Source organism: Pogoniulus pusillus, chromosome 12 (assembly GCF_015220805.1).
Source record: "Pogoniulus pusillus isolate bPogPus1 chromosome 12, bPogPus1.pri, whole genome shotgun sequence".
Taxonomy (NCBI): domain Eukaryota; kingdom Metazoa; phylum Chordata; class Aves; order Piciformes; family Lybiidae; genus Pogoniulus; species Pogoniulus pusillus.
In genome coordinates, this window is record NC_087275.1 from 22,528,444 (window position 1) to 22,549,435 (window position 20,992).

The 20,992-nt window shown below is 36.8% G+C and overlaps 1 protein-coding gene across 17 annotated transcripts in view; it reads right to left on the reverse strand.

Annotated features, from left to right (window-relative positions):
• The window catches only part of KDM6A (lysine demethylase 6A), a 161,198-nt gene that overhangs the window by 125,551 nt on the left and 14,655 nt on the right, over positions 1–20,992 (reverse strand). For 16 of the 17 annotated variants that reach the window (XM_064151856.1, XM_064151860.1, XM_064151862.1 and 13 more), the window contains exon 3: positions 5,209–5,317. In XM_064151856.1, coding sequence (XP_064007926.1) covers positions 5,209–5,317 — 109 coding nt within the window. Of the gene's footprint in view, positions 1–5,208; positions 5,318–7,780; positions 7,844–20,992 lie in introns of all 17 variants that reach the window. The other variant, XM_064151873.1, reaches the window with a different exon arrangement.

Consider the following 20,992-nt stretch of genomic DNA (forward strand, 5'->3'; position numbering starts at 1 on the left):
AGCTAACAACAGCAATTCAAATATAGTGCATTTTGGGAAAAATACAAGCTGCAGACCATCTTAAGGTATTTTAAAAGTCAGTAAAAACTTTGTGATACTCTAGTCTAACCTCAGATACTATGCAGAGATGACTGAAGCTCATCCAGTAGTTTGTGATGCAAACTCACACCATTTGTTGGAACACACTACTATTTTTGTGGGGGAAAAAAAAAAAAAACAAACAAAACCACCACACTAAATGCAGACTTCAGTGGCCAGAAGTGAAAGAAAATATAATGCACTTCAAAGAGATATTACTACAGTATTTCAAAAGGCTTAATTTAAAAATAAAACTCATAGAATCACAGAATTGTTTTGGTTGCAAAAGACCTCTAAGATCATTGACAGAACACCACCATGGCCCTTAAACCATGTCCTGAAGTGCCTAGTCCACACGTGGTTTGGTTTGTTTTTAATGCCTCCAGGGATGAGGATTCCGCCACCTCCCTGGGCAGCCACTTCCAATGCCTGACCACTACTGCAGGAAATATTTTTTCCCTAATATCCAATATAAGCCTTCCTTGGCACATATCAAGGCCATTTTCTCTGGTTCTATCACTTGATATTAGGGAGGTAAGACTGACCCCCACCTCACTGCAACCTCCTTTCAGGTAGCTGTACACAGCAATGAGGTCTCCTATCATGCTCCTCCAGTTCCCTCAGCTGCTCCTTGAGACTTGTTCTCCAGGCCCTTTATAGTGGTTTCATTGCCCTCTTTTTGCTTTTGCACTCTATGTCACTCCTTCCTGCAGTAAGGGGCCCAAAACCGAACACAGCATTCAAGGTGTGACCTCATAGCCATACTACTTCTGATACAGGCCAAAATACTGTTCCAAGTGAAGGGCTGAATACTTACTCTTGTTGAACCCCATACAATTGACCTCAGCCCATCCAAATTTCTCTGCAGAGCCTTCCTACCTTTGAGCAGATTGATGCTCCCACTCAGCTTGGAATTGTCTGCAAACTTACTGAGGATGCACTCAATCCCTTTATCCAGATCATTGATAAAGGTATTAAACAAGACTGCCCTAAAAATGAGCCCAGTCTCTGAAACAAGCCAAAGTCTGCCCACCAGAAATCCAAGTGGGTAGCTCTACTGACCCTCTCTTTACTTCTCTAACAACAGAGAACTCTATCCTTTCATGATGGCTGTGCCCAAGATTGACCCAAACTACATTCACCATGTCTTTTCACAAAAAACAGGTCCAACACGGTGCCTTCTCTGGCTGGCTTCCTCACCAGCTGTGTCAAGTTATCCTCCACACGCTCTAGGAACCTCCATACCTGCTCTCTGTCTCTGCTGTATTATATTTCCAGCAGATATCATGAAGCTGAACTCCTTGACAGGAACAAGACTCATTTCAGATGCCTGAAGATCCCACCTCTCTTGATCCTGGCTGTGTTGTCTGTAATAGACTCCTACCATGGTACCTGCCTTGCCGGCCTTCCCCCCGAGTTCTTACCTATAAACACTCAACCCATTGTCACCACCACTAACCTCAATATGATCAAAACACTCCCTGACCTACAGAGCCACACCACTGCCTTTCCTTTGCCTATCTCTTCTGAAGAGTTTGTAGGCATTACGACACTCTAGTTGTGTGAGACATCTCACCATGTTTCTGTGATGGCCACTGTATCATGATGTTTTCCTGACTGATCATGGCTTCCAACTCCTGTGTGTTTCCCTGCTACGTGCATTAGTGCAGATGCACTTTGATTTGTCTAAAGGTCTTGACATCTCTTTGTAGGAATAAGTCCTAATTCCTACCTGGCTGTTTACAGGTACTGCTGTGCTTGCTAACTAATCAGTGACAATTGCCTCATTGTTGCCACATGGGTCTCCATTCCTTCCCTCCATTGATATGACAAACCTCTCTAGCACACCATCCTTCAACCTATGATGTGCTGCCACATGTGGGCTTATTTATAGCAAACACGGTTTTGTGCCCTACCCCCTTCAAGTCTAGTTTACATCTCTTTTTAATCAGCCCTGCTAGCTCCTGTGCTAGGATCACAAAACCACAGAATGTTAGGGGTTGGAAAAGACCTTTTCCCACTTTGAGACATATATGCTAGAGATATATACTTGATGTATTTAGACTTCTGCAAGCCATCAGCCATCAACTTACACCATATTCAAAGTTAGCCTGTCCCTAACTCATAACTCCCCTACATACACACAGCAAGAAAAGTACCTGGCTGAATGACATGCAATAACCTGCCACAAACCTTTCTCAAGGTCCTAATTTTATGGGGTATGATTCCTAATTCTTTTAAAGAAATTATTTACAATCTTTTCTACTACATTTGTAAGAAGATATCAGCTATATGAAAATACATATACACAACAAATACACTCAACTGAATGATGCATATTTGTCAATTAATTTGTGGGGTGAAGTGGAACACAAACACACCAAAACCAAGAACACAACAAGAGTTCAAAACCATACACAGAAAATTTAACAGATCTGTATCTACAGAGCACTGCTCCATCTCTATCATGGATTGGACTTCTGCAATCAACTGACAATTTTGTTCTACTTTGCACAAACTACACTGCAACAGGTTTTAAGGAAAGAAACACTATCATATTTGCCTTTAATAAAGACACACCTTTCTACATTACATACAAAGATATACACATTTACTGAAGATATTTAATTGAACAAATAGGCTTCCAAGGAAAATAACTTGTTCAGCATTAGTCATGCTACTATCTTGTGATATTTCACTCATTACATTAAGTTCATTAAATACATTAACTGATTCACAACTCTGTCCATCAGACGACACAGATTTATGGTTCTGAATGATCATTCTCCTTCATCATTCTATATTTCTGAAACTTCAGGACTTGAAAATTGCATAAAATATACCTTAGCAAGATCAAAATGTTTACTCTTCAGTTCTCCAGCATTTAAAATTTAAACATCACTGCAATTAGTATGTATAACTAAAGAATGTATAGACTGTAACAAAATCTATTTTTATTTCAATTTCATAATGCAATACACTAGCATTCTACATTCAAGTAACAGAAGTGAATTAATCACAGAACACTTAGTACTTTTCTGCACTGTGTAGAATATAAAAAAACTCTACAACCCAAAACACTTCGAGTTCCTTTTTCTGATTATTTTCACCAACTACACCATTTCTTTGAAAATACAGATACCTACTTTTTTATCCTTCGTTACTAACAAGGCTTTTTCACTTCTTGAGACATCTTTCATGATTGGAATATGGCTTTCAAATATTTTTTATGTATTTTAATTCAATTTAGGCATTTTTAATACTTAAATGTTTCTTCCTGCATAGTTCTGCTTATGCTTTTTTACAGTTTTGGAACTCTGGTATCTTCAACCATTATTTGTACTTTTTATGCTTGTTCTTAAAACCATATGCACAGTGAAAAGCAGACTCCCCATCAGGAAACTTCACCTCTGATCTATAGCAACACCTCAGTGCTGTCATTCTTAACTGTTATCAACTCAACAGCAGAGTTAATGCAGTTCAGCCCACAATCCTGCTCTGTCTTGCCAAGTAAAATATATTCAGTGAGCCATAGCGCACTCACATCATACCAACTTGTATTAGGCTAATCAGAAACAGTAGAGCAAGCTGTTTGCAGAGTGGGTGGTTAAATTTTCTTAAAATAAAACAAAAATAAAAACAGAATCAGGCTATTCTTCAGTAAATTCCACAGCCAGTATATTGCCATGGTGTCTTCAGGTTTTCCCACGTCTCTGGAACTGCAAACACCAGTGGTTATATTACACCAGTTGGATGGGACTTAGGTTTCAGTTGTGAGTTCCTAAGATGTTGGTACAGGTTGTAAGTACTAAGGTCCCTAAGCCTCCCATATATTCAACGGAAAGAGACAGATACCTTTATCATTCAAAGCCTTATGAATTTACATGCTAAATTTAGATAACTGCAAATTCCTCCCTAGTAATATCAAATCTAAATGCTTGCAACCTAATAACTGAAGGTTCCAGGAACAATAACTTGCACTGGTTTATATCAGACATAGTGAACAGGTGGACATATAGGCATACTTACGAAATAGTCTATAAGTAGCCTGAAAGACTAAGCAGTGCTTTAGAGCTATTATCAGATACAATTAATTCTCCTGGGTTTACATCCCAAGGTAACTGTAAACCAGTGCTTTTTGCATGTTGGGAAAAAGGTGTGCAGTGGGAGTAGATATTCTTCAGGGTAATGGCACGTTTGTTTTCTTACATGAAGTCAAACAGAACTCTATTCATATTAAACCTAAAAGCATTAACAGTAAAAAAAGATACCCCCTGGAAAAAAATAATTCTGGTCTGTTCTGTTTAGCTCAAGCAAGATTCAAACAGGCTTTCTACTCATCCATACCTCCCACAATCACTGGAAGGGAGGCAGCTGTCAGACACTGTGCCTGTCGCTCAGTGTAATACAAAGTAGACAACAGCATAAGCAGAAGATTTAGCCTTATATCTCAGTCATCAACACAGCAAAGAATCTATGGAAATCCATGTTATTATCAAAAAGCACTCTATCAAGCAACAAAGCACCAGTGTATATAATGTTCTATGTTCACTGGCTGCAAAGACTGCAAAAAAAATTAATCTGAAAGACTACAGCAGAGGCATAAAAATAAAAACCCCACACCTACCCACTCCTCTCAAACCCCTACAACCCTTCTTCCATTCAGTATTTGAAATAGAACTTGAAACAAACTTTATTGAAGACTTTTGTTTTCAAATTAACACTTTTCCATCTAGCTTTACCTGTTAAGATTGTGGACATACATGAAAGCACTAACACAGGCTCTTTTCCTATACACTTGTATCCTACCCTTCACAGGAACCCTTTAGAGGCATGGGTTCAACTGCTTGTACAGTTGTGCAATTAGGAACCAGAAAAATGAAGTAATCAGCATGGTATTACTGCATAATTGAAAGAAACTTCATATGTGAACCAGCAGTGGTTCACAGAAGAAGAGGAGGTTAGAATATAACTATTTTCATAGACATATTTAGTCTATTAAGAGCTTTGAAATACAGTAATAACTAAGAAACCAATGAGTTATCCATATGTTTCTAATTCTACTGTGTCACATATGTCAAATGACAATCCCTAAATGGCATTTATCGTAAGTACTAAAAAACATCTTACCTTTTGGATAATCTTCCAATAAGAGGTTGAAGTGACCTAACTGACAAAAGAAATCAGACTCGACCTTTCCTTCAGCTTTCAAAATTAGCGATTCATAGCAGCGAACAGCCTAGGAAAAAGAGATGCACAGTTTTCAAAATTCTGTATTTAACTGAAGCAAAAAATATATTTTCCCATACATTTTCCAGGAAACAACATCATTTCTCTTTATTCTGCAAGGCAAGTCTACAAACACTCTCAGTAACACAGTTAGCATTGCTTTAAGAATTAAAAATGCAGTATTTGAAGACAAAACTGATCTGGAAATTCACTACTTCCAATGCAAATTGTCACCAAATAAACAATAGAAGTTTTCTCTGATTTACTGCAGACTTCAGAAAACATTCTGTTTCCAAAACACAAAAGAAATCCCTAATGCAACTATTTTTTTAATTTTAAAATCAACAGAACACAAAAGGATTGATTTTATTTATTCTTCTTAATCTGCAAGTAAGACACCTTTGATTTTATGCTCATTCTGTGTGGGTCTTTTCCTCTAAATGATTCACATTTCATTCTTCCCAGTTATTTTACCAGTTTTTGCTAAACTGAAGAATACATTACTTCAACACGCTTCCTTAGGCAACTCATATACCTTAGCATGCATTTCCAAAGATCTGATTCTTTTCATGGTTCAACTATGTTTCAAATTTGGATGCAATTATGGACTGCTTGATTTGAATATATTACATAATCAGAGGCTTTAATACTTCATCTGAAATGATGAGCTGCACTGACTTAAATAATTTTATTAAAACTGGAAATTCCAGAGAGGAAAAACCATCAATCTATCCTGTATTACTTAAATCCAAGTACTATACCAGTACTCTTGCCCATATTTATATATTCTTCTCTGCATTAATCATCAATATGAGAAATGGCAACAACATAACGAAGAAATGGTAAGAGTGTAAAAACATCCACTAAGAATCAAAATTATTGATCCAATCTGTATCTTAATTTCATGGGTTTGCCTTGCAATGTGAGTTCTTAATTTTTTTTTAAATAGGAATAAGAAGATAGGCCTTGCAGTACTCAATGGATACACAGCCACATACGCAACCATGACTGAATCTCAGCTTGCATCACAATCTTGAGATGTATTACATACCATTTCCCTGCTTTCAAGTTCTAACAGCTTTACCTTATGGCTGCTTCAGAAACAAAGTTCTGATGAATAAAAACAAATATTACTGTAAAAATAGGTAGCATCTATGTTAAATCTATTATTTGCATGTATGCTTTTCAAATTATTTAATAAACCCATTTAAATTACATATTTCAAACTAGGTATGTGGTTATATTCTGCCTATATTAAGACATGTATCTGCCTCTACATCAAATAACTGCCACAGAATTTCTCATTCATGATCCAAGTTTTGCCTTAATAAACTGCACTGGAAGAACTGGGATTCTGTTGACAGTTAATCAAAGCTATTAATCCTTTTACTTCATTCCCATGACTACGAATACCTCTTGGAGTCAGACAACTCTCAATCTAAAGATTCCTGGAACAGGAAAGCAAAAGACACTAACCCAAACTGAGTTTCTTAAAATCACTATCTATGTGTGTATAAACCAACTCTCAACATTTCAGGCTCATTAGCTGAAAGTATTTCCATCTGCAAATGTTTTAATGCAAAATCTTGAAGTTTGTGCCTCGTTTCCTCTCCCCACCTTTTGGTCTGTTCTCCAAACACATAACATAACATGGTTCTTACTGGTATGCCTAATGTTACTGTCACAGATGAATTTGCATAAAGGCCTCCCATTTTCTGATGATATATAACATCTATGTCACCTACCTCAGGAGGATACTCATGTTATGACATTTTGTTAATGTTTTATCCTCTACAATTCAGTCACTGTTCAATAGTATACAGAAACTGCTGCCGCAACAGGCAGCTTACAAAATCATTGGAGAGGAAGTTAGGGAAGTTTATGTCCTGAATTAGATGGGTACAGGTATCTTGTTCTTCCTAGTAGCAAGAGATCCATCTAGACAAGCTGATTTATCCTGCTCTGAATTTGGACAAGAGGTGTTCTTCCCCATCAAACTGCTCCCACAAGGATCTTTAGAAAAGAGCAACTGTTTTTCTCCATAGATTAAGAATTTGTTTCATAGCTGAATGAACAGATGTGAATCATTTTGAAGAGGGAGGCCACATCAATACTTATCTGTATATGGCTGCTTTGAAGGAATAATCAAAAGATCTCATTTCAGTGGGTCTGTAACTGTAAAGGCCCTCCATGGCACCACTTGTGCAATGAATTTAAATCATATTGAGATACTAAGAATTCTAAGGAAGTCAGAAATTCCTCAGTTTTTAAAGTACTGTTACTTTTCCACATTGTACGGATTTATAAGCGCATTCAATGGAGCCAGCCTTGTATTGACAAATGAACAAGAGAAAAACCCTGAAATGAAAAGGAAGATTGCTACAGAACATCATACACTTCCTTGCCTTTGTTCAAGGCTACATGAAGATAAAAGGGAAACCTGAAGAATTTAGGAACTGGGCAAAATAATCACCTGCAGCTGCTTCACAGCAAGTGTGGCAACCAGAGCACAAGCAGGAAACACATACAGGAATGGCTGCAGGAAAAGAGGCTGGTTTATATATCAAAAAAGGCCACTAATACTTGTGTTGTTCACGACCTACTTGATTAAAAGCAGACTGAAGTAACGTACTATTGTCAGCACTTCTGACATGATGGTTACAAACCCTCTTTTATAACATCATAGTTCCTTACTGAATACACATTTAAATACAACATAGCAAAGAAGAAAAAGGCTCAGCGTATTTCTTACAGCTAGCAAAACATTTACATATGTTCATAAAAGGAAAAAATACCATTATCACCTTTAAAATGCACTACCAAATCCCTGCACGTTCACTAATTGTTATTCCAAAGGCAAAGGAAACGGAGGATTTTTCCCCTTTGTTGCAGGAAGAACGCTGCTCCCCAACCTTCTCCCTCCCAAAAAAACCCAAGCTAAACTATAAAGCAAAGGTCAGTCTTGGCTATTATCAACATGACATCTTTGCATGAAGAGAAGACCCTAGAGCTGGGAATAAACTATAATCAAACTCCACACACTCAAACATGAAACCAGAATTCTAGATACTCTATGCTGAAGTCACCAATACGTACTATAGCTCCACTGCATAAAGGAGAAGGAAACACAGTGTTATTTCCACTTCAGCTAACGTGAAGAAAAAGAGTTTATCATTATCATTGGTTGGAATTATTTGTATTTTACAGCACAATCTAGTGTTACTAGAAATTAAACAAATAAAAACAAGTTTTCTGAATAGATGATGTAAAGATGTCCTTTCTTACCCACTGCAGGCATGACTGACTAAGGTGAAAGTAGTGGGACTAAAAAGTCAAACACCACAAAACGTTAATTATTAATTCTTTAATCTATTAATGATATAAAAAACAGAGAAATGCATTGAGTCAGCAAATTTTACTTAAAACATTGACAAGTTCACAATAGAAAATAGTATTCTATATTTAGATACACCTTCCATCGGGGAGGAGGAACAAACAGTTCCTTCCTCCTTTTAATTTTTTTTCCTCTAGAAAGCAATAACCTGAATTTGTGAGCAAGTGATAAGAATTGGAAGCACGGAAAGAATTCCATTACAAAAATTCTGAAGAGAGGCAACACTGGAGTCTTCACAAATGAAATGCAAACTACACTAATCCTTAGAAATTAAATGTTAAATAGCTCTTAAGGAATGTTTAACCCTTCTGGAAGAGAAAGTAATTATATAGACAGTACTGGACACTGAAGTGATGGCAACACTTTATATTACCAGTCACTTTGAGGGATGTCTACAGAAGTTTACATATGTGCTTCAGTCCTTTTCTCGACCTCAGCAGCAAAAGAGAGGAATACTCTGAGAGGCTTATCTGCCATTTCCTTCTCTGTGTCTCAATTCACCTAAACACCTCCATGACTTTGAAGTAACAATGACAATGGCTACCACCTCGAGAACCTTTAGAATCAGTTCTACCTCTTGCTCTGCAACAACAGAAGTGCGAACAAGGCTCCTGTCAGCTAAGGAAGGAGAAGACAAGAAGCTTGAACTCTTCAGAACTTAAACTATTTTCCCCCCATCAATGACTAGCTCAATAATCACTACCCCTCCTGTGCTGTAGCTGACTCAAAGGAACACCTCATTTACTTCGGCAGAGAAAAGCATACAATTCATATTTGATTGAAGATAAACTATATTAATTCAGCAGACCCTCCACTAAAGTCTCTCATATTATGCACGGATGGCACAATACTCTTAACTTCCCTTATTTTCTTACTGAATATCAATTTCCACTACAGCTTTCAAAGCTTCTTTGTATGTTCTCTCTCGTTGTGAAGCTCATACTGTGTGAAAAAAACCTGTCTTTCAGCACAAGTTTAGTCTCCTTTTAGTTCATATATATGGATTACATTCTTACTACATACCTTAATAAGAGTGTTAGAAGTACAGCATGCTAGAAACAAAGCGGCTCATGCCACAGAAGACTCTGGCCTCAAGAAGGAAAAATGTGAACTAGGCTCAGTAATGCTATTATTGCAAAATTTCTATGGTGAACCAGTATATGAAAAGTCACTCTAATCTGCCAATAACATTTAGGATCAAAGTCATAACCATTTCAGGGACAATATATAGTATAGAACAATGAAAATTGATCCTCCTCGTGCCATTTCTCAAGAAATGTACAATCAATTTCTCACAATTTATTTTCCTATGATTACTGCTTCAATAAACAGGACACTGGAGTAAACAGTTCAAGCAGAACAACAGTAGCACATGTTAGATACACATGTAACAATTGCAACAATTATGATTAATTTTCTTTAAAAAATACTATTGTGGTCTAGGACTTATCTACCACAGCCATCATGTGAAAAAAAAAAAAACATTTGTTACATCTTAACTATAATCTAGAACTAGAAGAGATGAAGCAGCCAACAGAAATACTGTCAATGTGATGTGCACAAGTGATAATACCAAATCTAATGGAAAGGTAAATACTGGAAGCCAAAAACAGTCTAGAGACTTGAGTAAAAGAAGCACATACTACCCTAAGATACAAACAGTAAAAAAAAAAAAAAAAAAAAAAAGGGTTTAAAAAATGTACAATTTAGAAACCTACTGCAGAGAATTAGTATCAACAAAACAAATGCTTCAACCAGATGGAGAACTGGAAATGGTAGTAGTAACTTAGAAATAATTCTTCCTGAGGCCAATGATCATTGAAAATGAAGGATGATGCTACTTCAAAAAAAGCCCATAATTGCAGAGCAGAATACAAAACAGAACATAAGCATATCAATGATAAATGGAGAAAAGTGACATTTCAGTGAAGGGGAAAAAAACAAACTACCAACATGCCACCATTGAATAAAGAACGTCTATTATCAACTGCAAGACATTATTTACAAGTGTTTTCTGTCAGGCAGATGTAAACTCAATAGTGTAGGCTTCTCAAAGAAAAATACAGGAAGCTTAGTCATTTGCAGCCAACGGTGTCCATAACCAATTGCATTTTAATGAAAAATTTGTTGACTGGAGTTAATGTAGTGAATCACTCTGCATTAATTCTGAGATCACCTTTGGGATGCAACTTTCTACATTAATTATTTTATATACTTACAAATGTAGGTATGTATGTACAAATACGCCTATATCATACGAGAAATTACTCAGGATATTACAACCAATTTGGTATGAAATGTCATCATTCCAAATCCTGCATGTTCATTTGTAAAAAGAAAAACCAACTTGTTTTTTAATCAAAGCAGTGGTAAATTTTTCATAGACCACTGAAATGCCTGATTTTTCTCTGATAATCTAAGATATTTTTTATCATTTCATTTTTACTATAGTAGTTCGATTTCAGGTAGAATTGCAGGACACTAAGATTTAAGACTACTGAATATGATTTTATTCTAGCAATTCCTAATTAAACAAACATAGAACATCACTACTGTGGTGTAAGTATATCATACTGCAGAACATTTAGACAGTCAACTTTGATAAATAAACTTGTATTTTTTAAAAATGTTCAATCAGTTGTATTTCAGAGGTTACAGATTTTCATATCCATTTCAGTAAGATATCAAAAAAGTACACATTTTCAATTTCAACAAGTAGATAATTTTGGAAATAGAATAAGTATCAAAACACACACAAAAAAAAGACCAATTAAAACCACAGTGTGCATTAAGAGCTGCCTGTTTTATTTAAGGGGGAAAAAATGTTCAAGTCTGAGTAACTGCTCAGGACATGAGTCTGGAAATGTAGCACTACCAGCTACCAAGTACAAAGACAACAATGAAGCAATGAATAAAGAAGCTTAGAAAAAAAATCAAGTATTAAACAGAGAACAATGTACATACATATCCCTAAGAATTTCTACGAAAACTAATGCAACAAACATGTACTTGTGAAAACAGTTTCATACTAAACAACCCTATTTTCATCCTGGTGATCAAGAAAAGGAACTATAATATTAAAAAACTACCATAAATCGCTCTGCTAAACCTACAGTCTAAACTTGAGTTCCAAAAGTGTTCAAACATCAGAGGTGTCTCAGTTTTCAGAAATTAATATTGTTGGTATCTTAGTCTGAAAGCTAAGCTTCTTTTAGAAGAATGGAGATAAAGATAGGAGTTACTCATAAAGAAAGTGTAAAAAATAATGCTAATATGGTGAGACATACAGGGTTTTCATCACCACAGAAGACAAAGTTGGTAAAGACACATGAAAATAATTAGGATTAAAAAAAATAAAATAAAATGAAGGAACTTAGTTTTGAACACTGAAATACTATTATTTCAAAGAGTCTCAGGATGTTGGTACTTGTAAGTTTAGCACAGCAAGTATACCAGGAAGGCTGCCTCATAAAGACTTTCCACTACAGCACCAAATCTCGTATGTAGGTTCCATGCCACATATCATGCTCCTTTTTCCACTGTCATTCATATAAATCCCTCTTCTGCCTGCTTAACTATGCTTAGACAATGGGAATACCACTCACGTAAAAAAATTAGCTATGTTGTATTTTAAGCAAGCATGTATTACCTTGAATAAGAAGGGGGGGAAAAGTTTTGGAGAACTTTGTGCCAAATAAACACATGGAAAAGTGCCATAGTTATTCTCATCAAAAGGTGTAGCTCTTCCCTGTCAATGTCTGCAAACACATAGCCTTACTCTCACATTTCCCACCTCATACGGCAGTCTGAACAAAAAGAAATTGCAATGAAAAAATAGAAGGAACAGAGTCCTTCGGATGCAGTCACACAACTAATGATCACTATTGCTTCTAAATGGAAGAGCTGGTGTACTTTATACCAGGAAAGTTATGTCTGCTTCTAGTATGTAGCAATACAGGTATGCCCCACAAAGTTCAGTTCTGAACTACATTAATTACTAGTGTATATTTACATTGTAATATGTACTAAATATCTAGTAAAATTATGATACATTCAAACATTGCTAAGGAACTGGCCAACAGTGTCTTCTGATAAGTACAACTTTGCACTGAATTTTCACAGGCAACACATTCCTAAGAGTCCTGTAGCTGCAGGGTAAATAGCTATTCAGGTTGTCAACATAGACTGTTTTCATTAACATTCCCAGGGAGCTGGATAGAAGACAACCTTCTTGAATAATGATGAGCCTTATTCGGTTTGGCCTCCAGTAAAGAGATGACCATAACAAAGACTAAGCAGAAAACCACACATGTATCAAACAACGTCACCTCTCTATGTCTCTCTACATATATTTTAGGGATAGCACTGCACTAGAGAGCAGGGCATGTTTCAAAGGATACATCTCCTGGTAAATACAGCAGATCAGAAACCAATTATATTATTGGGGGAAGGTGATAAAAAGAAAAACGCACAAAAAATTCACCAACAATTATTGAGTATCCTTATTACACTGTTTCTCCAGTACATAAAAGACCAGGATTCAGGACTTTAATGTGAAACAAAGATTTTAAAAAGAGTTGTTCACATTCATAGTACATGCCTTAAACATCAGGCTCCAGAGCCAACTCACTTTTAAGTCAAGTCACAATGACTATACACAGCAGGACACAGGCAGAAGGGCAGACACTTGGCTTCCATATACAGACAAAGAATTCAGTTTCACCTATCATTTCTCCATCTCGAGTAAACAAGGCGAATTTAGTGATTTAAGACAAATAAGTAACTGGATAAAGAACACCACAATCCATTACAGGAAAGTATGGAAGAGTTTGGGTCTACATCACCATCTGTGCTGAACACTTACAGCCCAAACAATAAGCTTTTTGCAATTCTATTTTTTCTAAAATGCCCAGCTGAAAAAGGTACAATATCCAATCTTGTTGGAGCTAACCTTCAGTTACCACATACTCTAACCACTTAATGCACAATACACCAATACTTGCTGATGAAACCCACCAATTCACACCATACACAGAAAAGTGCTCAACGACACAGGCTTCTACAACCAGCCACATCCAACTCCTTAAAATGTTACTCTAATTAAAGAAAAGTCATACTTGCATTAGATTTCAACAGCATAGGTTAAAAAATTATGCAACTGAAAAAATAATAAATTAAAAAAAAACAGTCTCCTCCTCTTCAAACCATGATTAACTATAGAACTTCGTGAATTCATCACAAAACTGCCTTAAAGCCAAGTATGCTGTTGACTACATTTGCCAGTCCCAAGCTTCAGAGAAAACAGTGAATGGGCATTTATTTACTGCTTAGTCTATTCATACACTAAAAATCAAAGAATACACCATGAAAGTGGAATTCTGCTGTACAAAACTCAAATCTTTAACCTGGCATTTTTTCTTGTGTTGCACCTACAATACCTTTCAGAGTGACTAGACCAGTATCTCTAAGCACTAAAAACACTGCTTGTCTCTCAGAACCAGAGAGAAAATAAAATATTTTGGATAACCAAATTATTAGCAAGCATTTTATAAACCCACTGAGCTGCAGACTCCATAGGCATAGATGTGAAATGCAACAAAGTGCAAAAATGCAAAAAGAGCAGATGTGCAGGACAGCATTTACCATCAGGAAAGTTCAACAGCTACTGGCTCCATTCATTAGCTAACTTGTGTCTCTGATTCACACCTTTGAAGATCTCTTTATGGCAAATCACTGTAGGGTTTGCATTTAAAATAATGACAGAAATAACTGAATGATATGCATTTCAGGCATTTGTTCAGGAGTTTTTCTTTTTGATGAGCATGCTTCACTACACAGGATTCATTCCACAGAGGACGAGGTGTTTTAAGTAAAGCATCTGACTCTCCAAGCCATAAATAACTCAGGCCGTTAGGTGAAGGATAAATTCCTATACTGTTTAGAGTGGCAAATCCTTCTAAGGTTTTGCATTAATGTATTTTTAGCAGTTTAACAAGCAATACTGTTTTCAAAATGCAATCAACTTGAAGCTGCAAAAACGCACTGACAGTGACCCAGAGCATAGACACAGTTCCTGAACATCAGAAAGTTTTCCTTTTTAAGGTTTTGGATATATGGGGCATACTCATGCCTCCCATTTCACTACTGCTAATGTAATTGATCTTTTTTTAAAGGCTAAAATCACCTTGAAAGCCCTCAATCCTCTGATCAAAGTAACTTTCGATTGCCATAATACACCAGTTGAGGACTACCCCATCTGGCAGCAAAACATCCTACCCATTATTACTCACCCAACACATAGCATCTCCACATAGTAATCACTTCAATCATGCCAGTTAATCAGAGGACAAGTGACTAGCCCTCTAAAGAGAATGTTGGGGGAGGACAAAAAATACAAATGTGACAGAGTTTAAGAACATTTTAAAATGCAACAGGTATAGTGAAGTCAGTCCCAAATGTCAATCTTTCTAAGCCCTTTATTTTTAAGTGTTATCTGTAGTACAAAAGGTTCCTTTTCATTGCCTTCTCCAGTAGTAGATTTATTTATATTTAAAAAAAAAAAAAAAAAAAAAAACTGTCATTCTGGACCAATTGTGGCCTGTTGTGTGCAAGCAACATGAGGTGTTAAGCTTTATGCTTAAGCTTGGCAATGTGAGAAACACTTGTGCATGCAAGACAGATTATGTTGTCTTTAGGCCAAAGATGGAGAACTGGCATCTCATGAGATGCATGAGGCTCACAGGAAAAACCTCCTAAGTAACAAGGTCGGTGATGCTGTTCAGCACCAGGAAAGGCTGCAATTGCTTCCTGCCTCTTGGCCACTTAGCATCAGTTACTGGTAAGCAAGCTTCCTCAGCCAACAGCCAGGACAAGGAACACTGACTAGGGGATGGTACGTGCACAGGAGGCTGGGAGGCTTCCTCTCTTATCTACTGTCCCCTAGAATCATAGAATGGTACCAGCTGGACGGGACTATCATCTAGTTCCCTCTCCACATGCTAAGCAGGTGGAAGAGCTCCTTATGCCGAGTCTTTGACAACTAGGCAGGAAGGCCCAGCCCTGCAGAAAACCAGGAAGTATACAAGCAAGCCAAGTGAATGACAAGGAATCCTAGAATCAGAGCAGAGACAGTGGGAAAAGTACATTTGAACTAAGTGTTACAATTTGTTGGCATAAACTTGAAATTTTTGTTAGTCTCTTTACAAGACAATAAGACAAATCACAGGGACCTAACTCTTAATTCATTCTAAGAAGAAAAAAATATACAGTAGACTCAAACAGATTTGAAACATTTTTATGGTGAAGTAACTTGAAAAAATGAGTCTGTGGAATATTAAAGTACAAGTTTGTAGCGCATGTTAAATTTCCCTGCCTCACCAGATGTTAAAAGGCTTGGCTGACAATTTTATGCTAGTCCCTCTAACACTTCAAGCAGACTTAAAGGAGAAGAACCTCAACTGCATTGTCCCTGTCACTTAGCAGTAAGTTACAATATGCAATGTACAGCAGGCATAAATAAATCTGTCTAAATTCTCTCCTGTGTAATAACAGAATGAGATCTGAGATTCTAGATCAAGGTTTCCTGCATCTGTTTCACCAACAGTTCAAAACGCTTTCATTTTTACTATGAGCCAGATGAAACTCTACCTAAAATTCATTTTCATAGTTATTTAATACTGTCCACACAGCACAACATTCAACATAAAAGGTAAACTGCTGTAATATTAAGTACACTTACCAGTGGGAGCCTATCACTATCTCCATAACTTGAAGCAACAAGATACTGGCCTTTGGACTACATTTACAATATTCTTTTAGGTTTATCAACTATAAATGAGGTAAAGACATTACTTCTTGAAAACACACCCATCAGCATGTAACAGATGGATTTTTCAAAGAAGTACACTAACTATTTGATTATGAAGCAACAAATCAAGTACATGCTGAAAACAGAAGGTAGATGGGGGGAAAAGCACATACACAATCCTGTAGTTCAACAGAGGATAAATTTCCAAAGATAAAGACATCCATGATACGTCAAACCAACAGTCAGTTTCATACATCTTATCTATTTACTTTAACACCATAGGTACTAAAATAGTAGCAAGAAAATATTAGCACAGCTTTTACATGAAATCATATTCTTGAAAAGTAACTAGAAGAATAAGGTTAGCATATGCTTTTTTTCCTAAGACTTTCCCCAGACTGTAGCAATTTTGGTTAAGGAACTTCCTGGGCACAGGTGGTACTGCTGCTCATAACTCTTAATGGATTTTCCTTCCACCAATTTGTCCCGCCACTTTTTAAAACCATGACAGCTCATTTAACATAACAATATTCAGCAATAAGCCATTCCACAGATTTAACTCCAAGGAATCATCCTCCATTTATTGTGAATTTACTCCCTGGTAATTTCAGTTGATGCTCCCAAGCTCTGGCAGTAGAAGAGACAGGAGACAAGCTGTTCTAAAAGCAGAAATATTAATACCATCTCAGCAGACTCAAGCTATAGCACTCTATACCATTTCTCTGTGTTAAGAAAATATAAACTTATATAAAACAACTCAAAAGAGAACTGCAAGGGTAAAAGGAAAACAGAGAGTCTCTCTTGCAGAAGGAAGTCAAAATAGCTCAAATTATTTACCTCAGCAAATCAAATCCTAGTGTGACTGTTTTCAACAAGTACCAACAGGACAAACACTAGGGAAAGAGAATAGCTATTTCAGCTTAATAGTGCTGACACAGAAACAAATGTGTATAAATTGAGACTAAAAATTTCAAAAGGCTTTGAAAGATCAGAGTATCAGGGTCTTGCACAGCATTTAAATGGAAATAGCAGAGCCAAAAGGGTATTTTTAAGTACTCTGTCACTTTTAGAATGGTGATTTTCATAAATGTTAGGACATTACATCTATCTGTGACATAACTGCCTGCAACATGAAGGGATAGGCCACAAAACCAGCTGGCAGATCTCATGCAAACCTATGTATTCTTCTATGTTCTCTCTCAACAAACTCTGCACAGGACTTCTGAAAGCAATTTCTACCAGAACGCTACAGACCAATACCGACTGCTTAGCATCAAGAGATAAACTGTGAAATAAGGGGCTTATGCCCTTACAAGACTTCCAGATGAAAGTATTTTGGAAAGCTTGGGGAAAAAAACTGAATTAACCTCTTAAGTTTTTGAACTACCATATCCCTGATGTCCAGACAGGAGGTAAACACTGTCTGTAAGCAGGGAACATAGCTACAGACCTAAAACCCACAGACAATATTTGAAACCTGGCCAGCTTCGGCAACATAAATACACATGGGATTCAGTCTTGGATTCTCTCTAGAGAATCTCAATTTTTAATTTTAATTAATGCAGGAATGCAATTTTTTGGCAGATATATTTAATTTGTTAAGAATCAAATTCACCTTTTAGTGTCTTCCATATTATACTGTGGCTTTAATTTCAGCATTAGCCTCACAAGTACTAACACTGCAGGTACCTCAGTATCACCAAACTAAACATGTCAGGCTTTCTATCCTCATACAACTAGCATTTCTTTGTACAAAAGTAACTGCTTTTCCAAACTCACTGGTAAAATAACTTCACCCAACAAGAAGTTTTCATTTAGCAAATGCACAGAAAAAAGGAGAGAAAGGATATTCACAATATGTCAGTAGAATTAGATGTTCTGTGAGGTGCTTCCAAAACTTTGTGTAAAAAAATTGTGGCTTTGAAACAAGAAAAAAAAATTAAGTTTTCAAAAATTTTGGTTAACAAACCACTTGAAAAGGCAACAAACAAAAAAACCCTACCTATCTCCATCCCCTCCCATCCAAACAGCAACAGAAATGTGACTGGGTAACACTTTTTAAATAGCTTCCAATGTCATGTGTCCAACATTCATTGGCACCCATAGTATCACACCAAAAGAATGAACAGCTCTCCAACCTCAGGAGCTATCAATAACATGCTACAACAAAAGTAGGTGTTCAGAAATCATAGAGGTTACATTAGAAGGCGTACTTGTGAAAGTTTTATAATGCTAAGGTACTGTCTCACAAAATTCTTTAAAAGCAGTATGTTCCAAGTAATTGTTCACAGCTTTTTTTTTCTTCTTAAGATGATCCACCCACATTCAAATGGGTAGAAGCATGCAATTTGCTTTCTGCTGTGTCATTTACTTATCTGGCAGGCTTCTAACTCAGACATACTTTTTTCCAAAATACATACAAAAACCCACTGTCACCTATTTTTAAAAATGGGATTAATTCTCATAAAGCCCAGGAATGCCATTTTTTCCTCTTCAAAACAGAAATGTTATCAACAAAATCAGAAGCAAATGACAGAATAAATAGATCCAGTCAAATGCAGCATTACCACTGGATTTTCCTGTTTGGATTTGTTCAGGACTCAAGAATCAAATAACTTACCCATTTTCATCAACCCAATACTAGATCTGGCATGGTAATGTAAACTTTGAAATGTGTTATTCCCATTACTGATGTCCTAATGCTACTACTTATTTTCACTACCAAAGAGCTAGCATTGTCTAAGCTATATGGCCAGAGTAAATTATTATTTTTGTAAAGTTTACCTCAAAATCTAATATGCCTTTTAAATAGAAACTGTAGCTCTAAGTTGGTCAAACAGATTTTCAGTCAAGTTACATGCTAAGTATAAGAATACTAAGTGAAAAGCTCTTTGTCAATAAAATGTAACACAGTTTGTTAGCAAGTAGAATATTCTGTGAGGCCTTCCAGAAGGCTTGAAGCAACAAAATAATATCCTGAAAAAAGAAATACACATAACCATGGTTCTGTCCACAAAGATCTGACAACAGTCACTGGACAGCCGCTCTTAGTACTCCAGCTGCATCAGGGGTAGCTGCGCTCTACCATCAAAGTATTAGGAAAAAAGTATTAATTGTTTTATGTTAGTAGCACTACAACACAGACCTTCCCTTAAGAAATGCTGTGCACTTGACTGCTGACATGATTAAAATTATAGAACACTTTTGTGCCTCAAGAAAACCAATATGGTTTAGCACAGTCTCATACAAGCAGGAGACATGCTCAGGGACATGTAAGCCATTAAAACCACCAGCAGCTGCATAAGACAAGGATGACAGAAAAATCTCAAAGTTTGTGTGGAGAAGTAGATCACTGAATATGGAGAGAAAGCACACGTAGAAAAAAGTGTAGCTGAGTTTTCTGGAAAGCAGGCTAAGAAGGGAGCCATAGGAATGCCACGAGCAGCTTCTCTTCAGTTGCAGACAGTAGCAAAATGTACTCATGCACCTTAAGGATCTGAAAAGAGGAAGTGTCATTCCTGAAAGTCGGAGTTAAAATTATATCCCCAAGCACACAATTTCATTCCTTGTTTACAAGTCTTCCTAGACCAGTCTGGAAGGACATAAGATACCACAGAATGAAGTTCACTGCACAAACCAAGAATGTCAAGCTGTTTACACTGAATTTGCAGAGGGAGAGAAAGGACAAAAGAAATAGTCCTTTCTCTTACAACTACTCAGACTGCTGTAGTATTCCAAGGAGGCCTGCATATGGCAAAGCTATCACTATTTAAAAGGATACTGTACAATTCTCAAACATCCTTCCCTACTTCTGAAAACTCTGCTACAGTTTAAAGGGACTTACATGATGTGCTTTCAAAACTCCCTCCAAAAAGGTAGGCTTCTATTTCATTCATTTTCAGGACTCATTCACAACTGTCTGTATCTGACATGAGCTTGCAGGTAAGGCAATTATGAGATACTGCTCTGATAAAATAGTAGGTTTACCAAAAAAGGCAATGCTACTATAACATGTACTCCTTAACCCAAGTTTAGCATTGCAAGTCTTCTCCATCCTGTGATCATCTTTCCTTCACCTAACACACAGCCTGATGGAAGCAAAACCTTTCACATTTCAGAGGCCTGTATTTAGAGTGCATGATTAATGGCAGCCCCGAAGGTGGGTGGCTTTTCAAAATCCTGGGAGATCCTGGTTACAGTAGTTTTAAATGTGAGAAGGTAAGCATGTAACTTCCTGTTTTAAGTAGGCGGCCCCAGCTACATGCTAACTTCAACCACACTGCATACCTCAGCTGTCTTCTCTAGCTTGTTGAGACACCTCCAGAAATACTATTTGGCTACTTTCTCCTGTGTAAGAAGTCTTCCCACTACTCGGTCAATTATCCACCACCCCTTTCTTCCCTCCTTCCATTCCAACCACACACACATTCCAGGAAGTAAAAATAAAACTCCTTCCAGGTTTAGAGGCATTACAAATGGCAAAC